We start from the raw sequence: 20,297 nt of genomic DNA on the forward strand, positions 1-20,297 counted from the left end.
TGTTTATCAACGAATGCCTGCTGTGTGCCAGGCACTGTGTTAGACTCCGGGCATGAGCCCATTAAGCCTGGCTGGTGGCTCTCCCCAGCTGCTCCTGTGCAGTAGGAAAGGCAGTTATGGGAAGGCTGCCCTGGAGAGGATGGTGGCCCAGACAAGGTGAAGGGACACTTCAGAGCACAGGAGGTGCCCCACTGGACCTGGGGCATGACTGGTTCAGTGACCAGACAGGATGGACCAGAGCATCCAAGCCAAAGCAAAGCCACCTGGACATGAAACCCTGTGATGTCCAGAGCGGCTACAGCATGGGATCAGTGTGTCAGAAGAGGTGACCCGAGAGGAAGGTTGGCAGCTAGGCTCCCCGAGGGAGGACAGTCAAAATTGACATGGATTATTTTACCTTGAAATGCATCATCTCATTATTCTGAGGTTGCATTACCTGTGAGACTGTATTGTTCTTAAACCGGTATTAGAATGATTCTGATGGGATGGAGGTCCCCCTGCCTTGATCAGGCCCTGCTCCCCACCATGCTACACTTAAATGTTTGCTCACTTCCTATTAAGTTGTGAGTTCTTGGGCTCAGAGGCTTTTTTTTTTTTTTTTTTTTTTTAAATCTATGACCTGAGGCCCTGACTTAGCAGGTATTCTAGAAGCATTTGTTGAAAGAAGCAGCGGTGGTGGACACGCGCTGGAGAACTGAAAAGCTGCCCAGCAGTACCTGTCAGTGTGGGGCCTGCTGCCCAGGCAGCCGGTCAGCGAGGCCTTCTGTGTGTGCTGTGCCGAGCAGGCTGCAGACGTAGGACAGGCCTTGCCTTCAGGAAGCCGCTGTTGAATGTGGAGCAAAGCCTTGTGCCTGGGGCAGGGTAGCCGTCCTGTATGGTGTGAATAGCGAGAGCTTTAGGGATTTAAGAACAAAGGAAGACCCCAGAGTGCAGGTCCCAGGCCAGACCTCGTGGAGGAGGCTGTGGAAGGCACCAGAAGCTGGCAGGGAGGGGGGTGAGTGGCCCTGAAAGTGACTGAATGAAGGCGCATGTGGCCAACGTCTCTGTTTCCACCAAGAAATAAAAGGGAGGAGTTCCTAGCTGTGGCTCAGTAGGTAAAGAATCCGACCAGGATCCATGAGGACGAGGGTTCGATCCCTGGCCTCGCTCAGTGGGTTCAGGATCTGGTGTTGTCGTGAGCTGTGGTGTAGGTTTGCACACGTGGTTTGGATCCCGTGTTCCTGTGGCTGTGGTGTAGGCCAGCAGCTACAGCTCTGATTCGACCCCTAGCCTGGGAACCTTCCTATGCTGTAGGTGTGGCCCTAAAAAAAGAAAAAAAGAAAAAAGAAAACACAACAAAAAAGTAAGCCAATTGATTAAAAAAATAAGAAATTAAAAAAATACCGTTTCTCCTTCTTTCTTCCGTTTCTCTGTCAGGTTAGCACACAAATCTCACATTTTGCTACTTAAAAGTTATTGGTTTGTATATGAGGGAAACATTTCTCTAAATTTGAGGAAATTGTATTTTTCTTCTTTCGTCCCTGCGGCTGGTTTAGAATAGCAGCTCTTCAGGGGCCAGCACCTGTCTGTTTTGTTTGCTTTGTGTTATGCCCTGTGTGGGGCCTCGTGGTTGCGAACAAGTGGATCTTGAAGAGGGCGGATCTTAGTAAAGTGGGTGGAGAAATCCTTTCCTTAGATTTCTTTCTTTCTTTGGCTGCGCCCACAGCATACAGAATTGACCAGAGATGGGACAGTGCCCATCCCACAGCAGGGACAATGCCAGATCCCTCACCCACTGAGCCGCCAGGGAACTTAGATTTCTTAAACCACTGAAAGAGTCTTTGGTGGTAGCTAGGATTGTGGCCATGCTGACACTGCAGCCTGTATTAGTTGTATAAGATTCTGTAACAACAACCCCCAAATAAGAGTGGTTTAGGGCATTCCCATTGTGTGTCAGTGGGTTAAGGACCTGATGTCTCTGTGAGGATGCGGGTTCAAACCCCAGCCTTGCTCAGCGGGTTAAAGATCTGGCATTGCTGCAAGCTGCGCCATAGGTCGCAAATGTGGCTCAGATCTGGTGTTGCCATGGCTGTGGCATAGGCCTCAGCTGCAGCACTGATTTGACCCTGGCCTGGGAATTTCCATATGCTGCAGGTATGGCTGTTTAAAAAAAAAAAAAAAAAAAAAAAGTGGTTTAAACAAAATAAAAGACTCTTTTTCTGTTAGGTAAACATAGGCATTCCAGGCTGCCGGGCTGGCTCTGTGGTCATCAGGGGACCCCTGCATCCCTCACATGTGGCCAGTATTCATCCTGTGCTCCCATGTGACCCCTACAGTTTCAGCTGTCCCCTCTGCCATCCAACAGGCAAGAAAGAGGGGAAGGAAGGAAGGAAGAGGACAAGTCACCTTCTAAGGACACCTCCTGGAAATCGCCTATGTCACTCCTGCCTTCTCCCCCTTGGCTGGAACTCAACCTTACAGCCACGCCTGTCTACAAGGAGGCTGAGAGGTGCAGTCCCTGTTCTGGTCTGGCATGTTCCCAGCTTCATAGCCCATAGGAAGTTTGAATTGGAATTAACACTAAATTCAGGATAGGGTTACTCCTCAGTAGAGAGAAGCATACTGCTCGCCTCGGTGTGGAGAAAGTTTTAACTGGTAGAGCAGGTGGATTTAGAATTGCTAATTTTGTTACCATCATGTTTCATAATTTATCTAAATGTTATATTCTTTCGCATGCATCGCATAATACAGAAAACATTTAAGAATTTGAATTGGGGTTCCCCTTGTGGCACAGCGGGTTAAGGAATTGGCATTATCACTGCAGCAGCTCAGGCCACTGCTGTGACACGGGTTCGATCCCAGGCCCTGATCTCATGTGCTCTAGGCATGGCTGGAAAGAAAAAAAAGAAAGAAATTCTGAACAGACTTTTAAAAATAATCAGTTTTATTGAGGTACATTTTACATAAAAGGCAGCCACTTTTGTTATCCAGCTTGAGTCTTGACAAGTATACACTCCCAGCTCGCCATCATCACATTTCAGGTACCCCAGAAGATGCCTGGTAACGTGCTCCCACCTAGTGCCACCTCGCCCCGACTCTGGGGCAACTTCTGGGCTGCCTTCTATTCTACCCATTAGATTGATCTTTCCTAGAGTACTGAATGGAGGGAATCATGCAGTGGCTTCTCTGTCTGGTTTCTTTCACTCAGCACCATGTTTTTGAGATACGTCCAAGTTCTGATGCCCGTCAGAAATTGTTCTCTTTTTTATCCCTGAGCCATGTTCCCTGGTAAGGGTGCACCAGGGTTTGTTGGCCAGTGGATGGTCTTCAGGCTGTGGGCTATTTCTAGTTTTGAGCCTTTACAAATAAACCTCTTGTGAACAGTTGTGTACAAGTCTTTGTATGTTTTTATTTCTCTTGGGTAAATGCCTCGGAGTGGAATTGCTAGATCATATGTTTAAGTGTAAGTTTCACTTTTTAGGAACCTGCCAAACTGTTTTTCAGAGTGGTTGTACCATTTTACACTCCTTTCAGCGATATGTGAGCGTTCTAGTTGCCACAGAGCTTCACTGACAGTTGGTATTCTCCGTCTTTTTAATTTTAGCAACTCTAGCGTGCGTGGCGTGGGATCTCCTGGTCGTTAGTGTTTACATTTCTGTGAAGACTCACAATGTTGAGCATCTTTTTATGGGCTTATTGCCCATTTGCATATCTTCTTTTGTAACATGTCTATTCCAGTCTTTGCCCATTTTAAATTGTCTTCTTAAGTTGGAAGAGTTTTTACATATTCTAGATTCAGATTCTTTGTCACGTATATGCATGGTTAGTATTTCCTCCCAGTCTGTGGCTAGCCTTTTCTTTATGTTGCTTTTTGAAAAACAAAAGATTGAAAACTTGATGACATCCAGTTATTTTTTATTGTTGTTTTTTTCTTAACAATTCCTGGTTTTTGTGTCCTTTCTGTGTCATCTTTGCTTACCCCAAGGTTGGAAAGATTTTCACTGTTGTTTTCTTCTTAAAGTTTTATGGTGTTAGCTTTTATGTTGAGATCTGTGATTCACTCTGTTAATTTTTGTGTCTGGTATAATGTGAAGGTCAAGATTCTTTTTTCCCTAATGGACATCCACCACCACCACCAGCAGCTGTTTAAAAGATTATCCTGTCCCCACTGAGTTATGTGTTCCTTTATCGAAAAGCAGTTGTTTACATATGCCGGAGTCTATTTCTAGCCTTTTAAAAATTTTTTTAAGCTATCGGAGTATGTTCTACATATTATAAAATTTAACCCATGTTGGAGTTCCCGTCGTGGCTCAGTGGTTAATGAATCTGACTAGGAACCATGAGGTTGTGGGTTCCATCCCTGGCCTTGCTCAGTGGGTTAAGGATCTGGCGTTGCCGTGAGCTGTGGTGTAGGTTGCAGACGCGGCTCAGACGCGGCTCCCGTGTTGCTGTGGCTGTGGCGTAGGCTGGCAGCTATAGTTCTGATTAGACCCCTAGCCTGGGAACTTCCATGTGCCATGGGAGCAGCTCTAGAAAAGGCAGCAGCTCTAGAAAAGGCAAAAAGACAAAAACAAAACAAAACAAAACAAAAAAAACATGTGTACCAGGCAGTGCTTTTTAGTAACTTTACTGAGCAATGCACTCACTTTTAGAGCACCTCCACCCCCCAGATAAGATCCTTTGTTCCCATTCACTGTCCATCTCCTCCAACCCCAGTCAACCGCTAACCTGCTTTCTACCACTACAGATCTACCTTCGCTGGGCATTTCAGGTCAGCGGAGTCATACAGTGTGTGGTCTCTTCTGCCTGCCTTCTTTCACTTATCTTTGAGGTTCTTCCATGTTGTAGCAGTACTTTTTATTGCTGAATAATATTCCATTGTGTGGATGGTACCACATTTTGTCTATCAGTTCACCAGTTGGTAAATATTTAGGCTGTTTGCAGTGTTGGCTGCAGGCCTTGTGCTGCTGAGAGTGTGTGTGGCCAAGCCTTGTGTGGATGTACCTTCTCATTACTCCTGGGTAGCCCTCTAGGAGTGGGATTGTTAGGTCACATGCCTGTTTTATGTTCCTGGATTCCTAACCTTTTTTTTTTCTTGCTAATCAGCTTGTTTGGAAGTATTATTTATGCACAGGATAATCCACTTTAAGTGTACAGTTTGATGAGTTATACATACTGTAACTCAACTCATGTAACCAACACTGTAGTCAAAATACAGAAAATTACCATCACCCCCAAAATTTCTTTGTGCCCTTAACATCCGTCCTCTCCCCCACTCTGGTTCCAGTCAACCAGTAGTCCCTTCTCTGTCACTAATGTTCTGCCTTTTAGAAAATGTCATGTAAGTGGAATCATTCAGCATATAGTCTTTTGTGTGGATTCTTTACCTTAACATAATGCTTTTGAGATTGGGATGTGTATCGGCTAGTAAATATTTTAGACTTTGTGAGCCACGTGTTTCTGTCGCATATTCCCCCCGCCCCCAACACCAATCCTTTAAAAATACGGAAGTCATCCAGGGCTCACAGCTGAATAAAAGCAGGATGAGGTGGGACTTGGCCAACTGAGCAGAGTTTGCTGATTCCTATGACTCCGTTATAGGGTTACTCCACAATTTGTTTATCCACTGACCATTGATGGTTGCTTGGGTTGTTTCCAGTTTGGGACTATTATGAATAAAGCTCCCATGAACATTCATGTACAACAAGTCTTTGTGTGCACAGATACTTCCTCTCTTAGGTAAACACCCAGGAGTGGAATGCCTGAGTCAGATGTTAGGTGTACATTTAACTTTGTAAGAGGTCGCAAAACTATTTTCCAAAATGGTTGTGCCGTCTTACATTCCCGTCCGCGATGCGTGGTAATATCCGTTGCTCCACATCCTTGTCAACATTCGTTATTCTCAGTTTTTAAGTTTAGCCATTCTAATGTGAAAGTAGTAGTATCTCATGGTACTTTTAATTTTTATTTCTCTCATAACTACTGATAGCAAGCATATTTTCCTGTGCTTATTGGTTGCTCATGTATCTTTTGTGAAGTGTCTCTTCCAACCTACTGCCCAATCTTTTTAATATTTTTTTTATTATTTTATTAAAAAAATTAAAAAAAAAATCTTTTTAGAGCTACACCTGCAGCATATGGACGGTCCCAGGCTAGGGGTTGAATTGGAGCTGCGGCTGCCGGCTTACACCACAGCCGCAGCAACATGGGATCCGAATGGTGACGGAAACCTACACTGTAGCTCATGGCGATCCTTAACCCACTGAGTCCAGGAATCGAACCCGCATCCCCATGGATACTAGTCAGATTTGTTTCTGCTGAGTCATGACGGGAACACCTCAATCTTTTTTTTTAAATCACCTTGTTTGATTGAATGGTAAAAACTCTCCATGCACGTTCCTGTGGTGGCTCAGCGGTAATGAGCCTGACTAGTCTTCACGAGGATGCAGGTTCCATCGCTGGCCTCACTCAGTGGGTTAAGGATCTGGTGTTGTCCTGAGCTGTGGTGTAGGTGGCAGATGCGGCTCGAATCCCACATGGCTGTGGTGTAGGCCAGCAGCTACAGCTCCAATTTGACCTCTAGTCTGGGGACTTCCATATGCCTCTGGTGTGGGCCTAAAAAAACAAAAAAAAGCTCTTCATTAGTCTGGTTACAGGTCCTTTATCAGATATATATTTTGCAGATATTTTGTCTCAGCCTATGTAGACATTTTCTTCTTGGTAATCCCCTTTGAAAAGCAAAAGTTCAAAAAAAAATTTTTTTTTCGGCCACCCCTGTGGCATATGGAAGTTCCTGGGCTAGGGATCGAACCTGCAGCATGGTTGCACAATGCTGGATCTTCAACCCACTTTGCCACAGGGAACTTCCAAAAGTTTAAAATTTTGATGATGTCCATTTTATCTTTTTTTTTTTTTTTTCCTTTTATGGTTCATACTTTTTGTATCTTAAGAGGTTTCTGCCTACTCCAAGGTTGTAAGGATTTTCTTCTGTGGTTTCTGTTTTCTTACAGAATCTTATAGTCTTTCCTTCTTTGCTATGATCAATTTTAATTCTTACGTAAGTTGTAAGGTAAGGGTCAAGGTTCATAACCCCCCCCCCGCCACCCCATGACTATCCAGTTGTCGCCAAGATTCCTTTTCCCATAGAACTACCTCGGCCTCTTTGTCAGAAATCAGTTGACCACACAAGCCTGGGTCTATTTCTGGACTCTTCTGAATTCTTACGGTTTAATTAGAGCTCATATCCTTTAATCTATGAGCGAGGCTATGGATATGCTTCTCAGTGTCCTTCCTGCCCAAAGATGACTCGCAGCCCTGAGAAGTGGCAAAGACCACTTTGCATGGGATGTGCGCGTGAAGACAGGCTCGCGTTGTCGGATGTGATGGCTCCTGGGTTGCTCTGGTGCCTTTGCCTTCCAGGCTGCCCGGGTACTTCTGTTCAGGGCAGAATGCTTGGTGTCTAGGTGATGTGCTCTGGCTCGGCTGCATCTTTCTGGCCACTGCCAGCCCTCCACAGCCGTGTGCTTCAGCACCCTGGCCCAACCCCATGCTATGGCCACCCCTCCACAGCTTAGCCTGTGGTAGGTACCCCTTAGCTGGGCACCAGTCTCTCTCTGTGCATGTAGCCTGGCCATCCTGTGCTGTGACAAGCACTGATCTGGCAGCCTGGCTTTGTTCCAGGACCTCACTGTGGATGAGCCTGTCCTGCCAGTTCATTTTCAGGCTGGCTTTGCGAGCAGAGCTGATGGGATGATTTGAGAAGCTAGATCCATCGCTGTGTGGAGTCACGGCTCCAGCCTTGATGAGTCTGGAGGGGACACAGTTGGGCTTGCCCCCTGCCAGCCACTGCCTTGCCCTGGGCTCAGGCTGCTGGCCTCCCCAGGGGCTTGCTAGTTTCCCCCTGCTGTCAGCCAGCACATGGCTGGATACAGATCGTCTCAGCAAGGTGATTTCATGACAGCTTTCAGCTCTGGACTGTTGATGAATCCTTCCTGGGTGGTGGGATTTCTGTGCCGTCCATGAGTCCTCCCCTTGGTGGTTTCGGGCTCACTGTGGCTGTGTCGAGTGTGGGCTTCCTGGCCCCACACGTGCATTCTTTCTTACCTGATGCTGTTTGTTCTCGCCTCTGGGTTAGGAGCTCTTGGTAGGTTGAGCTGTAGCGAACAGAACTGGTTTAGTGGTGTTTAGTGAATGGCCAGGGAGCTGTGGGATTGCGGCTCTCCCGCCTCTGACACGGCCGCCTACGCCGTGGATTCACCTGAAACCCAAGCTTTGGGGCAGGCAGACTCGTGCACACGGCAGAGTTCGTGCTAGTCGGCGGAGTCCTCCAGGGGGAAGGAAGGCGGTGATTCCTGAAGAGCCCCATCCTCTTCTCGCTCCTGCCACCTGAGACACAATGGCCGTGCCAGAGGAGAAACACCGCCACACTCGGCCGTCTCTTCATGCTCCGCAGAGGCCGGCGTCAAGGTGCTGGTCACTTGCTGGGCTTGTTGGCAAGTTGGCGAGTTGTGCCTGTTGGCCAAGTACTGTAGACAGTTTGAATCTGAGTGACAATGAAAAAATCACTGTCCCTAAGCTCTTTAAATCTAGCAAAGCTCTGCCACCTTCAGTCAAATGGCCTGTGCTTGATAAGAAGAGAAAAACGTCTCTGGGAACACCTGGGTGGTGGTTAGAACCGGATCTGACGTCGGGCTTCTGGCCTGCTTGCCCCCCGCCCTGCCGTCTGCACGTGGGCGTCTGCTTCAGCCTGGGGCCTCTGGAGCTTTGAAAAGCTCATTCATTCCATTTCCCTTACATGTGAGCTAGAGCACAGGAGCGACTGGCCCCATTTTTTGCCCTTGACTGTATTTTCTGGACATCCGGGAGCATAGTGACAGAGGCTGGGGCTCCCAGGTGCTCTGGGTGCCCTGCACTGGGCTTAGAAAAAATCGGCCCCAGGGTGGGCAGCAGGAGGCCGCAGGTGGTCCTTGTCTGGGGGTTCAAGCCAGTTTGGGGTCACACGGAGTACTTTCTCGGTAGCCCTAATCTGTCCTCTTTGAAAGGTGAGCAGTGGTTAAGAGTTATCTCCACCTTAGTTTTCTCTCCTTTTTCATTTTGCCACAAGACAGAATTGTATCACACATCTCCAAAACGAGTAAAATGGCATTTCAGCTTCTTGCCTTTATAGACTCTCTGAACTTTAGGAAAGATCATTCTGGTCCCTTTTCATTAATAATGAAAACCAGGGGGCAATAAAATGTTCTTAATGCAGGCATGGCAGAGACGAGCGGTGCGGGGGTAAAGGTGTGGCCGGCGGGGAGCCACAGGTGTTTCTTGGTGCCGGAGGAGGTTGAGCTCCCAGAGAGGTGGGAGCAGCCGTAGGAGGGGTCCTGCTTCTTGGACCCCTGACCTGCCAGCATCTGCTCAGCCTCAGCCCTGGTACCCAGAATGAGAGGCTGCATTTCTCAAGGCCTGCATGGTGTGTTTGCAGGAAAGAAGGACGCAGCAAACTTTGGGTTCTGGTCCAGTTTTCAGCCTGGTTGCAACTGTTTTCTTGTAAGATATTTAGTGGGTATATGAGAAGTCACTGGTGAATAGGACTTTCTGGACATGTGCCCATTTTGAATGCTCGCGCTGGGGATTTTGGCAGCACAGATGGATGTGTGGCTGTTCTGGGTGTGGATTAAAGTCCCGCTGAACAGTGACTCTTGAAAAGTGACAAGGTTACTTACTCTGTCTTTGCTTTTTCCTCCTAAAAATGAGCTTTCACTGGATGTTAGCATCAAGAATCAAGGCACTCAGAGTAGAGCAGGCTGAGACAAGAGAGGTGCCTGCTTGGGAGTCAGAGCCTCCTGGCTTCCCAGGGTCACAGTGTGAAGGTCCATGTACCTCTGTGGCCTCAGAGCTTTCCATTTCACGAGCAGCAGTTGCTTATCTGTGTAGATTCATATTGGATGAGGGTGTTCACTGCAGGTCAAAGCACCAGAGTTCCCTCCTGGAGACACATGTAGACGTGAACCCTGGAGGAGAGCAGGGAAGCCCTGGCTTGTGATGACAAAAACCCCAGCGCCCATAGAAAAATAGAGCAACATATATATATTTTTAAAAATCTTTTTAGGGGTGGACCTGCAGCTTATGGATGTTCCTGGGATGGGGGTCGAATCGGAGCTGTAGCCACTGGCCTACGCCACAGCCACAGCAATGCAGGATCTGAGCCACGTCTGCAACCTACACCACAGCTCACAGCCATGCCGGATCCTTAACCCACTGAGCAAGGCCAAGGATCGAGCCTGCGTCCTCAGGGATGCTAATGTCAGATTCATTTCTGCTGAGCCACCAGGGGAACTCCTAGACTGATGAATTTATGTGAACATGAAAACACTGTGTGCCACAGAACACCATAAGCAGCGTCAAAAGAAAAATATACTGGGGAAGATTTTTATAACTCCTGTCACAGACAGAGGGCTAATTTCCTTGCTGTATGAGAAGTTTGCATAAGCTGATGAGGGGAATTGATAGAGGAATCAAGGAGGAACGTAGGGAGCGTCCTGTATAGCAGGAAGGGATTGCAGATGAAGAGATGCTCGGTCCCCACCCCTTAGAAGATACATGCAAATTAAAGTCAGAGTGATTAAAGTCCCCTTTTGCTGGAGCCCAGGTCATCCCCTGCCTGCACGCTGACTTGTCCGCTGCTGGGAGCACCGTGCAGGTCACTGCATCCCCACACTCACGTTGTCCTGCTTGGTGTTCTCCAGCCCTCTCTGGAGTCACCTTGTCTGGGCATTTGTCGGCTGTCTCCTCTCCACCAGGCTCCACATGAGAGAACAGTGCAGGGTCTCAGCACCATGGTCCGCTGTGCCTATGACACTGCCCTGTGCACTGTGGGCTTCGTGAGGGAGGATAAATGGGTGATGAGCAGCTTCTGAGGTGGACCTGGGTTCGTGCACACCTGGCTGGGCCTGTGTCAGCCTCTCTGAGCCCTTTCTTCCTCGAGCACGGAGCCTGTGCCCCAGGTCTTCCAACCGCCTCACCCCCTCACCCCGGGTCTCAGCTCCCCCAGAAGCCACCACATGGCCTGGTGCAACCAGGCAGATGGTTCCAGGAGCCCAGGAGGAGCTGATCCTTGTCCTGAGGCTGAGATGAGGAGACTGAGGACATGTACTGTCCGGCCCCGGTGAGGACGCGGAGCCTCCTCTGATGACCACCTTCTCCCCCAACTTTAGGCCCCGCGGGCTCCCGGTGGAGAGATTACAGCGCCTTGGCCATCATCATGGCAGGGATTGCCTTCGGCTTTCACCAGCTCTACAAGGTAAGGCGCCTTCCCTGCAGCCCCTTGGCGCACAGCACTGCCCTCCCTGGTCCAAGAGGCAGGGGGCGCTGGCGAGCGGCTTTCTGGAGGGGCCTGGTTCGGTGCTGATCCTGCACCTGCGCGGCAGGTCCAGACCCGCCTGGCCTGCGGGCCTCTCATCAGAGAGAGGTGCAGAGGGTGACCGAAGCCAGTCGATGGAGCCAGGTGTGGTACCTGGAGCCGAGCCCGCATGGCCTGAGCAGGCTGTAGCTTTCTGAGAGGCAGAATGGCGCGGTAGTGAGGCCCTCGATGCTGGAGCCCAGCTGCCTGTGTTGCATCCTGGCTCTGCCACTTAGTAGCTGTGTGACCACAGGCTTGGTAGCCTCATCTGTAAAGTGGGGACAGCCGTACCTACTGCACGAGGCTGTTGTGAAGCTGATGGGTCAGTGCCCCTTGGGAAGGTACTCTGCCGAGCACATGGGCAGTGCTCTGTGCCTTCTTGTTCTACCCAAGGATTTAAAACCAGCCTTGAGACTCTCAGAATAGTATAGTTACATATATTGCGTTGGCACCCATATAAATCTAGGATTTTTCATAGTCAGCCCTCAGGATCCTAGAGCTCATTGCTTACAACAGAGCTGCAGGTGTGAAGTGAACATCCGCTTCCTTGAGCCAGATACTAAACAGATACTGGTTGCCAGAGACCAACGCTGATTTGAAGCAAGTCTTTCTTAGAAGATGAAGAGCCAGGGTAGGTCCCCAGAGACAAAAGGTAAAATAGTGGCCAGGAAACTTGCTCTCCACCAGTCCTGGAGAGAGAAGCCCCCTTCCTTTGATGCTACCTGCAACTCCATCCCTGGTTTGGAGATTCTTAAAAAAGAATCTGGGAGTTCCCATTGTTGGCTCAGTGGTGACAAACCCAACTAGTATCCATGAGGATGTGGGTTCGATCCCCGGCCTTGCTCAGTGGGTTAAGGATCCAGTGTTGCCATGAGCTGTGGTGCAGGTCGTAGATGTGGCTTGGATCCTGTGTTGCTGTGGCTGTGGCATAGGCTGGCAGCTGCAGCTCCAATTCGACCCCTAGCCTGGGAACTGCCACGAGTGCGGCCCTTAAAAAAAAAAAGAGGAATCTATATGAATTTCCAGACTCACTCACATTGTGACTTTTCACGGATGAAACATGTTTCAACATTGCACTCTGGGATTCTTCATTTTTGACTTAAGTGCAAAAGCTAATGACAGAGTTGTAGCAGAATACAATCTTTTCGGTGTAACATCTATTTTTGAAGTTGGAAATTTCCATGTCAGAAATCAGAAGCAAGATGTTCTGGGTCCTGGGACTTCTCCCTCTGACGCGACACCTCCTCTTACCTTGTGTGCTAACAGCCTGTTTCCAGTCCCTGAGTGCACAGTCACCAAGAAGAAAATGCTAAGACAGGACTCTCAAATTAATGTCCCAGCTCTACTGAGCAGTACCTGGTAGTCACATGGCTGCTCTCAGACAGCCTTGAGATCCCATGAACAGAAAGCGCAGCTCCCCTTGGAGCAAGGCTCAGATAGCATCAGTTATTTCCATGAAGCTCTGATCTTTATTCTGTGCTTTAAAAAAGAAGAGACATTGAGAGATCAGTCACAGCGGTGACAAGAGAATTTTAAAAATGTATGTTAAATTAAAAAACAAAAAGGAGGGAGTTCCCATTGTGGCTCAGTGGGTTACCAAACTGACTAGTATCCATGAGGGCGCGGGTTCCATCCCTGGCCTTGCTCAGTGGGTTAAGGATCCAGCATCGCTGTGAACTGTGGTGTAGGTCGCAGATGTGGCTTGGATCCCGTGTTCCTGTGGCTGTGGTGTAGGCCAGCAGCTACAGCTCCGATTCAGCCCCTCGCCTGGGAACCTCCATATGCCGCAGGTGTGGCCCTGAAAAGCACACCCACAAAAAAACAAAAACAGAACACCAAAAAGGAGAGGTGAGCTGTCGTCTTGTTTTTATAAGTGTGTGAAGATTCAGGCTAGGGTGGTGTATGTGTTCCTTTCCTTGGTGTTTTTGATCTTAGAAATGAAATTTTTAGTTCATGACGCATAAAAGAATTTCATGACTTTTATGCTCAGAAAACTTTTGACCTATAATGGAAGGCTGCATGTGATGCATTTCGGCTCAGTTGTGGGTAGTACCTCACACGGTGGTTGAAAACACTTTGCAAAAAAAGAAAATGCTCCTGTCCGAGAGCTGAGCAGGGATCCTCACTTCGAAGCTGCTCTGCAGTGAACTCTCCCACAGGCCCCGGGAGGGGCCTCCCTTCCCTTCCCCAGGACCGGAGCCTCAATGGAGAAGTTGCCGCCTTTCCCTGCCGGGGACCCGAGTGGAGTGAAAACTGAGTCTCCATTGCTCACACCTGCCAGTTTCCACCCCTGCTAGGCCTGCGCTGTGCCAGCCTGTCACCACCCCAGGAAAGCTGGCGACTGGTCGCACGCTCCTAAGATGGGAGGACGCCAAGTCCTGAGCCTTCGGAGCTCAGACCACGTGTTCTTTCACCCGCCTCCCCCAGCGGGCACCCTGCCACTCCCTCCACCCCGTCACACCTCCAGGCAGGCAGCCAGTCACCAGCCGTGCCCTATCGGCCTTCCTCTAGGATGTTCTGAGACCCGCACCCTCCCCTTGTCTGGGTTCCCCACATTCTGGGCCCCGTGTTTGGTGGCCCTGCCGCACATCAGGTTCCCTTTATCCCCACAGTCAGTTTCTCCCGGTTCTGCCCCTTTGTCCCCCTTCTGACCCGTGTCTCAGTTCTGGGAGGATCTGGCTGTACTGAACTCTTATCTAAGGAAACTTGTTGCAAGGATTCAAGGCTTTTAGAAACCCTCCTTGGTTAGCCTTGGGATACCTGTGTAGCCCTCCTCGAAAAGACCAGAAGTCCCACAAAGCTGCTGTGGATTTTCATCTTGTTTCTTGAGTAATTTTTGGTTTGGTTTTACCCTTGTTTAATTTTGTTTCTGAATTCTCACAGTGGAGAATTCATTCCCGTGGTTCAAAGTGTTAAGGGTTCAGGAAAGTGTTCAGTGAACTTTCCTCCCACCCACTCCTCCCTGGAAGCCACTAGTGGCAAACTCTCTACGTTTTCATCACACAACTTTGTTTTTTTGTTTTTTGCCTTTTCTAGGGCTGCTCCCACGGCATATGGAGGTTCCCAGGTTAGGAGTCTAATCAGAGCTGTAGCCGCCAGCCTACACCGCAGTTCACAGCAACGCCGGATCCTTAACCCACTGAGCGAGGCAGGGATCAAACCCGCAAACCTCATGGCTCCTAGTCAGATGCATTAACCACTGAGCCACGATGGGAACTCCTCATCATACAACTTTTAAAGAAGAATTTTGAATATTTTTGGTCACAGAAATATTACATACAGCACCATTTAAAAAGCTAAATAAAACCAAAAAGTTCTGCCTCACAACAGGTCAAATTGGTTGTGTCCCTGTTCCCTGATTCTGGTCCTAATGCAGACGGGACTTGGACGTGGCTCTCATTGCAGCCTCATACCTCTGGGGTGTCTTGTTCACATGCGGTCCTGGCCTAGGGTTTCCAGGACCAAGGGATGTCGGAGAAAGGTGGTCACAGATTGGAGAGATTGTTGCAGAGTAACCCCAAGTACGTGCCCGTTTCCTCACGCCCACCCTGCTTCCTGCAGAAATACCTGCTCCCCCTCATCATGGGCGGCCGGGAGGACAGGAAGCAACTGGAGAGGATGGAGGCGAGCCTCTCGGAGCTGAGTGGCAGCGTGGCCCAGACAGGTAAAGATTAATGACTCCATCAAGTCACCCCTCAGAGCCTTCCCCGCGCAGCCCCTTCTCTGCCCCCTCCCCTCTCCCCTCCGTCTCCACTTTATGTGGTGACTTCATTTATCTGCTCTGAGAATCTGTTCACATTTGCAAATGAAGCCGCCGTCATTTCGGTTTAATTTGAAATTGCTTGTTTACTGTCGGCGCGGCCTCAATTAATTATGTTTTTACGGAAAGGCTCCCAACCTCAGAATATTAATAAGGGGAATAAAATGACAGCCTTTCTAAGGGCTGTAAAGTTCATTTTTAATTTCTGCTTCTATGAGGTTTTCAGGGGGGTTTTCAGCAATTTTCCCCCTTCCCTCTCAGAATCCAACACAGGGTCAAGAGAGGCTGTAATTACTGCAGCTCCGGGGACCCTGGCCACCTCCTCTGTCATCGACTCCACGGGGCTGGCGTTCATTACCCAGTGCCCCAATGATGGCCCAGATTAGCTGGGACCTGTCGCGCCAGAGCTGGTTCTCTTCTTTATAAACTTGTTTCCTGGATGGAGGCTCTGAATCTAAAACCTCAGGCACACGGAGAGCCACCTGTCCCAGGCCGGAGTCTGTCCCTGGGCCATGTTGGTGAAGCCCTTGGAAACCCAACCGAGTACCTGCCCTGCTGGCCTTTCTCCTCAGAGGCTGGCAGTGGGCCCCACAGCCTGGACTTGTCGCAGGACACCGGGGAGCTCTGGCAGCCTTCGGGGTTGGGTGGGGAGGGCAGGAAGGTAGGCAGGAGACAGGATTTGCTGTTTTTTAACCACTCCTGGACTCTGTGGGCCTGCGATGTCTTTCCCAGGACTGGAGACGTCCCATGAATTCCACCAGGACATGCGAGGCCCGAGAGGTGAGGGCTGCAGACAGTCCGAAGCTGGGAGAGCCACGCAGATCATAAGCGTATAATTAGAGGGGAGAGGTTTTGGACGGATATACTGTTGACCACGGACAACTACACAATGGCAAGATAAAGTAGAAACACTAGGGGTCAGAGACAGAGCAGGTAGATTACCCAGAGTGCAGATGAATTATAGGGATGGCGGGGCTGGGGGAATGTCTGCAGATAAATTAGACGCAGCAGCTTATGGGTATGTGGACAGAAGGAAGAAGCCGTGTGTGCCCTTTAACAGAGATGCGACTGCTCTTTTCTCCCAGTGACTCAGTTACAGATGACGTTAGCCTCGGTCCAGGAGCTGCTAGTTCAGCAGCAGCAGAAAGTCCAGGAGCTCGCCCACGAACTGGCCACAGCCAAGGTACTTGTCCTGGACCCCCGGTCCCCCCTGGCCTGGGTCTGCCCTAACGGCTCTTCACTCTTGTCCCTTGGGCCCAGTTCACTTGGTCCCATGGGGTCTTATTTTGTCTCTTCTGACGCCAGTTACTCTGCCCTTGTAGAGAAAGGAGGCAGTCACCATGCGGGTGATGTGGTGTTCGGTGACAAAGGCTGGCCTTTCTCTCTCCGTGTCACCTCCCATCAGGAGGAGGAAAAGCCACTCTCTGTCTGTTACCCTCCAGAGCCAGCACAGGCCCCAGTTCTGGTGGCAGCTGGTGTAGATGTGGGCTGGTCCCCACCCGCAGGTTAAGTCAGAGATCCCAGCGTTGCCAAGAGTGATTCTGGGGAACTGGGTGGGAGAAGTACGCCCAGGTCCTGGGCTCAACGGCTGCCTTGGGCAGGTTCTCTAACCCAGGTTTGGGGGTCTGGTAACCCCTAAAGTAGTATAGACCTACCCGGGATTGACCAGGGAGGTTCCTGGGCCTCGATTCCTGCATTTGGCGCCATCTTGGCAACGTCAGATGCTAGCATCAGACCACCTGAGTTAGAGTTCTGCCGTGTGCTAGCCACAGGCAAGTTGCTTAACCTCTCTGAACCCTAGTTTCCTCATCTGTGAAATGGAGCTGCAGCAAATGGCACTTCCCTCATTGTCTGTACGCACTGAAAACAGTACCTGGCTCCAGTCAGCTCCCAGCATTGCGGGCTTCTGGACTGGGTTCTGTGCGTGTGTGACAGGCTTGTTCTTGAAAGAGACTGGGCCCAGGCGAGGCGGTGCAGTGGCTCCGGAGTACCCACTGTCCTCCCCTCTCCATCCCTGGCTCCCATGTTGCTTTCTGGCTGCTTCCACGCAACCCATGCTGTAAAGAATCACACTCCGAGTGGCTCTCCCCGAGGAAGGCACCCTAGTGTCCTGTGAGGAGGGTCCCCGAGAATTCTGCTGCACCCACACTTCTCCACAGATGCCTGTGGTTGCCAGTGGCCACCACCAAGCCATGGAGAACGCTCCTCCCAGGCAGGCAGCCCATAGAGCAGCCAAGAAGGGTGGGTTCCCTGCTCCCTTCCGTTATCTTTTGGAGCCACGGCCTGATGATGGCCAGAAGCCATTCCGGAAATTGGAAGACTTTTTCAGACCTTAAGCTTTAAGACCACCTGTTGCGTTTTATGACAGGAGGGGAGCCCAGGCCAGAGGTGTTGTTGAGAGCCACCTCTGGGCGTTTCTCGGGCTTGTTTTTCTGATTGCCCCCCCCCTCCCCGCCCTGCCCCAGCCCCTTCCACTCTCCTGTCCTGAAGCTGTGCTCTCTGGTTTGGTATCCAAACCCAGATGTGTGTGAAGACTTCAGTTACCCCATAAACCAAGACTCAGAACTGTGTTTTCTCAGCTGTAATGTAAGTTTTTATATCTGGCTTCCAAACTCCTACTGCAGCACTGTAAAAAATTAAAAAGAAGAGCGTTAAGTAATTAAAAAACCTACATAAAACTGAAGGCTGGGAGTTTTCTACAACTGTTTTTTAAAGAGACTGGCTAAAAAGCCCCAGATGTCAGATTTTATTTCTAAATCCTGGCATCTGGCACCATATGCGTTTGGAAATTTGAGTCCTTTGTAGGCCGGTGAGTGGAAATTACTCCCTTGTTAATGGGCTGCTGTAGCTTCCAAGGTCTTGGAGAGGCCGGCACTGTGGCTCCTGGATCCTTGCTGTCTGGTGGTCTGCAGCAGGGGCCCGAGGGGACGTGTGGGAGGGCGGTGGGGGTCTTGCGCTCGCTCCCAGTCTGCCCGGGTTTCCTTTCTGAGACCTGCAGCCCCCTCAGAGGAGCTTCTCCTTGCAAAGATGTGCCCAGCCAGGCTGCTTGCTGGGCGGGGACCTGCAGCAGCGCCCCCCGCCCCCCACGTCCAAGGCTGACAGGACTGTGCAGTGCCCTCCATCCTGCCAGCCTGGGCTCCCCTCATTCTCCTGAACTCATGGCCTGGGTTTTCTGGTGGGGGTGGTGGCATCAGGGCGTGGGCTTTGTGGATGTGGCCTCTGGCCTGGATGATGCAGGCCCATGTGCCTGCGGCCGTCACACCGGGAAGTGGCCCATAAACACTTCACAGGCAGCTTGGCCACTGGCAGCTCCCATTTGGGGGACCACTGTTGTGGCTCTCCCTCCTCCATCCAGCCCAACAAGATTTGCCAGAGAAAAGGGCGGTTCTCTGAAGCTGACATGGAGCAGTGTGTCACAGTCAAAGGGGAAGGCAGGCAAGAAGGATGGGTGTGTCTGAGGTTATCCAGGCCCTTTGCCTGTGCGCCCTCCTCCGGGAAGGGCTTGAAGCTCCAGGGGTCTTCTTTCTCTCTGCAGAGCCTTCAGGCCCATCCTTGCGCACGGCTGTGGGGAAGGGGCACGCTGGGTGATTCCAGGCCTGCTTGAGGTTAGAGCTGGGAGATGGGCCAGACAGGTGCCCAGGTGTCTCCCTCAACCCTCCAAGGTGGCTCCTGTGGATGGAGGTGGCTGCCTCTCTTGCCTGGGTTCGCCCCTGTGTGTGCGGCAGCTCTGCAGGGAGGGCGGGGGGTGTAGAGGTGGAATTTGTTTTTTTTAGTTTTGTTTTAATGGAACAGCCCAGGCACACGTGGAAATGGGGGCTGCAGAATGCGCCCACGAGCTCTGGTCACACCGTGCAGCCACTGCCTCCTCTGGGCCCGCACCCCTACCCCCGGGGTGGAGTTGAAGCATATTCCAGACAGCTTATCATTTCATACTGCAGACGCTTCAGTTTGTATCTCTAAAAGATAAGAGCTCTTTTGTTGTTGTTGAATTTTACATAACCAGGATATCATTATTACACCTAAATACATGTCATGATTCCTTAATATCATCAGCTATCCAAATAGAGTTGTGCCAGTGTTTGTTTTAAGGGAATCGTCATTTAAACAGAGACCCAGGCAGGCAGACCCTTGGCTGAGCTGCAGCAGAACCTTCCTGAAGGGGGGGCCAGGCTGGCCCTGGGGTGCTCCTGCTTCCCCAGCAGTCTGAGCTTCGGGGGTGGGCAGGAGGTGCCACTCTGACCCTCGTTCCTGTGTTATGTGACCTGCAGGCCACCACGTCCACCAACTGGATGCTGGAGTCCCAGAACGTCAATGAGCTCAAGTCGGAAATTAACTCCTTGAAAGGGCTTCTTTTAAATCGGTAGGAACTGAAACTGCTCTTGGCCTGGGCGGGGGAGGTGTTGGAGCTTTGGGTTTGGGGCACATCTCCCTTGGGGGCCTGAGTGTCCAGCCCCGCGAGTCGGGCACTGAGTGTGGGCATCCGATGCGCCTCAGCCTTCCCTCTGTGGCCCCTCCCTCCCTGCCCTAGAGGTGACAGTCTAAGTGCTCACAAGAGTTTTGAAATATAAACAGTTCCTCGGCCCCGTCAAGACCTGTTCAAGGACAGCTGGAGCCAGAAGCAGGACCTTGAGCCAAGGAGACAGGGCCCCTCGTGACGGGGCCGTATCCTCCTCTGTCCTGAACCCTGGATGGACCTCCCAGTGACATCTTGTTCACAGACAGTGCCCCCCAGAGGGCCAGGCCAGGGGTCTTTGTACCTGCTTCGTATGAAGGGCCCTACGAGTCGAGGCAGAAGCAAGGCCTGCCTGCCCACCCCTGGCTCCCGTGGTCTTGCTCTGCTGTCCCTCTGCAGGGACAAGCACCTTTTGCAGCCCTGAATGGAGGGTGATCAATTGTTCTGGGCTTTCCCAGGCCTGTCTGATTTTAAAACTGAAATTCCCCTTGTCCTGGGCCCCCAGGACAGTTGGCTGCCCTGCCTGCAGAGGCCCTGGTTGAGTGGGGGCTGTGTGAGGCTGTAGCGCTTCACTCCAGGACAAGGATGGGGACCTGGTGGGGTCCTGTGGCCCCACCCAGAGGACCCAGTTCTCCAAGCCACCTACTTCCAGGCTCTCTGGGGAGAAGAGTGTGGCCTAACAGAGGCATGGCTGAGCTTGGCGCATCGAAGAGTTGTCC

General features: G+C 50.7%; 1 protein-coding gene across 1 annotated transcript in view; it reads left to right on the plus strand.

Annotated features, from left to right (window-relative positions):
- Positions 1–20,297, plus strand: part of PEX14 (peroxisomal biogenesis factor 14) — a 134,204-nt gene that overhangs the window by 111,779 nt on the left and 2,128 nt on the right. The window contains exons 5-8 of the mRNA XM_003127561.3: positions 11,181–11,266; positions 14,927–15,029; positions 16,211–16,308; positions 19,394–19,485. Coding sequence (XP_003127609.1) covers positions 11,181–11,266; positions 14,927–15,029; positions 16,211–16,308; positions 19,394–19,485 — 379 coding nt within the window. The remainder of the gene's footprint in view (positions 1–11,180; positions 11,267–14,926; positions 15,030–16,210; positions 16,309–19,393; positions 19,486–20,297) is intronic.

Source organism: Sus scrofa, chromosome 6 (genome assembly GCF_000003025.6).
Source record: "Sus scrofa isolate TJ Tabasco breed Duroc chromosome 6, Sscrofa11.1, whole genome shotgun sequence".
NCBI lineage: Eukaryota > Metazoa > Chordata > Mammalia > Artiodactyla > Suidae > Sus > Sus scrofa.